This window comes from Pterocles gutturalis, unplaced genomic scaffold (assembly GCF_000699245.1).
Source record: "Pterocles gutturalis isolate BGI_N339 unplaced genomic scaffold, ASM69924v1 scaffold23801, whole genome shotgun sequence".
Classification (NCBI taxonomy): Eukaryota; Metazoa; Chordata; class Aves; order Pterocliformes; family Pteroclidae; genus Pterocles; species Pterocles gutturalis.
In genome coordinates this window covers 1-6,134 of record NW_010103640.1, presented here as the reverse complement: position 1 = coordinate 6,134, position 6,134 = coordinate 1, and the positions used below count along the sequence as shown (strand labels likewise).

The 6,134-nt window shown below is 37.2% G+C and overlaps 1 protein-coding gene across 1 annotated transcript in view; it reads right to left on the bottom strand.

Annotated features, from left to right (window-relative positions):
- Nucleotides 1-2,030, bottom strand: part of STXBP3 (syntaxin binding protein 3) — a gene marked incomplete at its 3' end in the record, with an annotated part of 13,246 nt that extends 11,216 nt beyond the window's left edge. Inside the window, exons 1-2 of the mRNA XM_010086792.1 lie at nucleotides 1,989-2,030; nucleotides 1,204-1,285 (exon numbers count right to left, since the gene is read on the bottom strand). Of these exons, the coding sequence (XP_010085094.1) occupies nucleotides 1,204-1,234 (31 nt within the window). The remainder of the gene's footprint in view (nucleotides 1-1,203; nucleotides 1,286-1,988) is intronic.
- Nucleotides 2,031-6,134: the final 4,104 nt, after the last annotated feature.

Below are 6,134 nucleotides of genomic sequence, written 5' to 3'. Positions count from 1 at the left end.
AGGATGATACACTAATAAACATGACAGAAAAGTCAATCATAAAAAGCAACTTTTCAAAATATTTTACAATAGGAAAAACATCCTTAAGTTGTAGGGAAGAAAAGCCCATAAAATTTACTAGAGAGAAAACACTTCTTAAAAATACACGTAGTAAAACAAAGTCTTATCTAAATAGGAAGACTACATAACCAAGATCTGTCACAATCCATCTACTGCTCATTTTGACAGTGGCCAACATCACGGAACAGGAGAGCCGTTCCAGCAGATGAGAAACTCCACTAGAAAATACTCCCAAATTGTTTGGAAAAGTGATAATTCAATTACTGTTAATGTTGCTTATGTGTTTAGTTAAAGTAATCACTGATATAATTTAGTCTCAAGTTTTTGTTGTGTTCTTTTTTTAAATAGGGAGGGCTGTCTTGTTTTGAGAAGAGGCTACAATATATCTGTACAACGTAGAACTCAAATTTAAATTCTTGTTTCTATCACATGCACTCACTTGCAAACACCTCTCATCAGTTTGTCTGTTGTTTCCTGTTCTCATTTTGTCCTCAGTACTTAAGTTTCTCTGCCCTTCTATCCTAACTCTACTGTTCATAAGCACAAATGAATTTAAAGCAGCAGATATTGCTGGTTTACAGAACACATTAGGAAAAACGCAGAGAGTAATTTGCCTATTCTTGTGTGTTTTAGTAACATTCATTTAATTCCCTACTGAGCTCTTGTTTTCCCTTAACTTCAACTGACAGAGAATATCCTTAAAAAAAAAATAAAAAAAATCACACTGTGACAGATAACTTTCTCATTTACCCCAGCCTGAGCATTAGTAAAGAAACACACATCCCCCCAAAAGAAACCTCCACAAAACAAACAAGCAAACCCCAACCAAACAAATAATAAAAAAAAAAAACACAAACACAAAACCAACAAACTACCAGAAAACCTTACAGCAATCTTTAGCAAAAATATTTTTAAAAAGGGATTAGCTTCCAGGTAGAGAAACATTTGATTTTTCACTAAAAAAATAAAAATAAAAAACACCAAAAAAACCCCCCAAAAAACCCACAATTGGGTAATTACTGTGCAAGTGTACCAGAAAGTCTGATAGTCTAATATCCCATAGCTACTTGTGTTCATCAACCAAATTAAGACAATTTCTTATCAGGATATTGCCATCCATATATTAAAAAGAATTATGCTTACCTGTGATACCCTCTGACAGCAGATCAGTCATTTTGCAGCACAGCGACAGTAATCTAGTAGTGTAATCATCTAAAAGAATTATCTAAATATATTAAAAAACCACAAGTATTTAGATAAAGAAATAATGTGGGTTTACTGTAGCTGATTAATTAACAACTTGCCACAGAAATTTGAAGCTGAAATACATTATCACTTGCATATTGCAACTTTGCAGTGGGAAATTAATCTCAAACAGCATCAGAAGGCAGCTCCCTACATACAGGATTTCAAAAGATGAGCTCCATCTTAAACAAGCAGCTTGTCCCCACTACTCCTACTAGAAAGTATTTAAAAACTTTCAGTTTGACACAAGTCTTTTGAATTCCTGTCTAATTTAACCCATGGCCTGCTTAAATATATCTGTACTTATTCTAAAACAGGTTTACAGCTATAAGTCTAACAGGTGTCATACTTCTGAATCCTACTCCATATATACTGCACAGCGATATAATTTTTGAAATTAATAAAGTCTTTCAAAAGAAAAGTGAAGATAACAGAAACAGTTTCTCATTTTTTTTCAAAACTTAAAAAAAGAAACCAGACAACTAACCATTCGGTCTTCCTATGCGAGCCCTTAGATTTTTCATTATGTATTATACAGAGATCCGAGTTAACAGAACTAAAATCCATTACTTGGATAGAAAACAATTTTAAGTGAAAGTGACAGCCATTAAATTATACTTATTTGTGGTGTACTCAGTGATACAGATTACGTGTTTAAGTGATTCTTACAAAAATAACTATACCTTCCATTCGTCCTCTTTCCTGCAGTCATCGAATACTAATGATTTTAGCTCTGTAAGAAGAAACATTTTATGAGTAAGAGGAATCAAATTGTTACTAAAAAAAATAATTCACCCATTTAGATTCATGTTTAGAGATCTAATAAGGAAACAACAAAAACAACATCCACTGATAAATAAGTCTACAGAATTCTTGACCACAAACCGTCTCTGCCTTTTTCAGAAAGATGTAGCTAAATTTTTCATTTTTGCTAACAGATCCATAAAAATCAGTCTGAACGACCACAGGCCTGTACATATTTCTATTTTTTTAGTGAACTCTTCCACTAAATAGATCGCGTGCATGCAAAAAGTTTAAGCTACTCTTTAAGATAAGGCACCCATAAAGAGACCTATTTTAAAATATATGCTACCTTCAGATGTCCTTGTTCTTTCTTGAGAATCCCAGAATAAGCCTAAGAAAATACCAGTTCTTTCAGAAATTGAAAGTTATCTTAAATAAGGTATGGATCATATTTTTCTGCTATGACAACTTTGGGAGAAATGTCAATCAAAAACTTGTACAGGATTAAGCAATAGGTGTCATCATGTAGTTATGACCCACAGCTTTTAAAGATCACCAGACTATGAGTTGCAACTTTCAGGCGTGGTGTCATCAGGCAAATGCAGATTTGATCTCACAGCAGTGGTATGTATTGATTAAACATCAGAAGATTTTGGGAACTGTTTAACACCTGGTGTTTATAAATATAGAAACAAAGAAGTCTGATTATTGTTTTCTTTTCCCAGAGAACAGAATTTCACATTAAGCTGATGACTACCTGTGTCTATTAAAATAGCTCAACCTTTTTCCCAAATGAAAAAATGAAAGTAATAGAAACAGAAGCCTAAAATACAAATGAGCAAATTCAGTACTCATTTTGTGATTACTGCCAAGTGAAAGAAGCATAAAAAGGTTCAAAGTAGTAGGTGCACATACAACAAAAAGTACACCTATTTCTTCAGTGTTTATAAATATTAATATATTCACTTAAGCCCAAGTCCCTTTGGACTATCACTCCATATCTCTACTGCCATCTTCCAGCGCCTCACAATTCAGCAGTTTCTTCCAGCTGAGCAGCCTACCTGCTCACCCAGCCTTAACTTCATTTCAGTTTCACCAACTCTAACACTGCATAGCACGCAACACTCCCAAGATGTCACACTTGAGGCTTCTCATGTGTAGTATTTTACAGAAGCGTCCTACACAGCCTCTTTCACAGTAACACAAGAAGAGCACTTTATGGTTTAGCTTTCCAACATGCTCAAGTTACTTTTTGCAACATCGACATTCTTCATAACTTAAAAACCTTCCAATGCACTTCATCTAACAAACTGATAAAAACACTAGTCTAAGAGTTACTTAAGCAAAAAGCACACGTTTCAAGAGGGATGCAATTCTTATATTTTCTTGAGGCTGCTAAAAAACAGAACACAAGCTCAGTTCTCCTGAACCTTCTTCTCCTTACACAAGACCTGAAATCCACTATTATTCCTCAAACTTGCCCTCTGGGTTGCTTCCAACTCAACATCCTTTGTAATACACAATCCACAGTGTTCAACAAGTTCTAGGTCTGCTTAGCCGGATGTAGAGACACCTGTGACTTCTTTGGATATACCCTCTATAGAACTGTAGAATGCGCATCACTCCATTGTTGCTACCAAGCTGTATTTTTTTGGTGATACCTGAATGCAGGAAGTAATACAAGCACATTTTTTCCTCTCCCTTTTATACTGTGTATTTGTTTCCTAGGTCTATACACAAGGTGCAAGAACAAATCTTTAGCCTCATGAAGATTGTTAACCTTCATATTTTCTGAGAATACTCTTACCAAGGAATTAGTACTTAGCATTACACAAAGTTCTTTTTAATAAGCTGAGAACCTGAGAGCCTTGTCCAAAATCTCAAATATATTTTTTCTACAATACTTTAACTTACTTGTCTATAAATAAACCAAAACATATAAATGCAAAATCCAGTTACGTCTTGAACTTCATTTCTGTAATTGTTTTGTCCTCAACTCACAGCTGCTTTACCCAAATAACTGATCAATATGCTGGTTTGCAGGATCTCAAAATCTTCTCATTTGTCTCCAATAAGCATTCTGAATGCACCGAAAACAATCATAAACCAGGTATGAACAGTGCTCCATTTTTCTTCAAGCTTTCATTTGCTTCTTACAAATTTCACACCTACCACGCATCCTAACCACCTTCTCCAATTTTGTCTTCTCTGAATACATTCAATTAAAGGCATTTTTCTTCTACTTTTACTTCTCAATACAGATAAGAACTATACAGAACTCCTGAAACAGCAGGCTGATAAATCCCTGTGTGGACAAAACAAACAAACAAACAAAAAAGCAAACCACACCTTGGCAAAGTTAATGACCCATTTATAACACACTTCCTGAAGAAAGGACTAAAACAGCTTTCACTGTAGGTAAGTGTTCTGGAAAATAAGGTTGCAGAAATGCTGAACCTTTTTTAAAAGTTAATGTAGGTATCTATGGTCAGGCAAGAATCTTCTTATGCAAGTCTAGAACACATTTTAAAGTTGTAAAAAAAAAAAAAACTTAATTCCTTGTAGAAATAACATTATTTACAGACACAAACACATGGCGATGTTGTATATAGTTAGCTTTATAATTTTATCCACAGGAACCACTGCCTTGTAAATACAGGTAGCCTCCCCTGTCCCCATAACTGTGAACTTAACTGACAACAAACTTCGGTGAAGTAATCTTCTCACACACTTCTGCTTTGATTCAATCTAAAACTGTGCCTTACAGAAAGGGCTATCATAACAGGAAGAAGGGTTTTTAACAGCACCCTACCAGAGCACAGGTACAACACTCTACACACAACACAGGTACAACTTCCTTGCCTATTCACACAACAGGAATAAGATACACATTGACAACAAACTGCTACATGAAGCAGCAGCATCACTGACATGTTATTTTCAGACAAACCAGCCTTAAAAAAACAAACAAAAACAAAACCAAAAACAAGCACATTTGCTGAAACATAGTAAGCAGCAGTTTATGGCCTTGAATTATCCATAAGTGAAGCGCCAGACAATACCTAAAATTCATCAATCTTCACTGTTGTTGTAGTCCTGGAAAAACAAGAGTAACTAGCTATCTAACAAAGCATTCTTTTCAGAAGCAGCTTCCTTTTTACAAAGTTTGGGATATAAATGTTTTATTATTCACACTGCTTCACCATCACTCTCATCTTTCTTCCTTACTGTCTTGTCCACACTGGCAGTGCCATTTTCAAAAGTCCTCCTACACCCTGATGACACACTAGTGCTTTGATCAGGTTCCCTCCTTTTAAGGTCCAAGCCTTCTATGAAACACCTCAGGACAAAACACTCACTTTATAAAGGCACAAACAACTTAACAGAGCAAGACAGGACAACTAAAGCAGCAAAAGTAGGAATTTCTAAAGGTCAAGCTTTAACTCGTGTGAGCAGGGTACAGATGTCAGTAATCAAGAGCTGAACACCACAGGAACAGTCTGCTTTCTTCTTTCTCCCCTTTTTCTGTTTTCCCTTCCAGTGACAGAAGCAAGCAGACTGGCGCTTGCAGGTGGGAGCAGAAGAGGAAAGCACAGCCGAGAAGGCAGCAGGACCCTCCCGTTTCAGTGACAGTCCCGAGGCTGGCTGAGCTGGAGTCACAAACCTCCGCACAGCTACTTGAGGTGGTAGCTAACACCTTCCCCCACAGGCCTCTCACTCACTCCCTGAGGCACCATGAGCCCTTCTCCTCCACCGAGACACGGAGCGGCTGCACCTTCATCTTCCGTACACCGGCACAACCTGCTCCTCAACACGGCTATAGAGACTGGCCGTTCATTTCTGAAAGTATCTGGGGACACCTTCAGCTTTTTCTCCTGAAAATCGTGAAGCCCAACATAAGGCGGGCAGCGCCACCTCATGACAGACCCCGAAGCCGGGAGCACTCCCCAAACCTGCCATTTCGGAAGCAACGCGGAAGTCCTTGAAGAGCTCCCTCCACTGTAACCTCTTCACGAGCTGGCACGGCTGGCTCTACCACCCTGATCTCGGAATAAGGCAAAAACGTTTTCAGCCCGGTGCTGTTA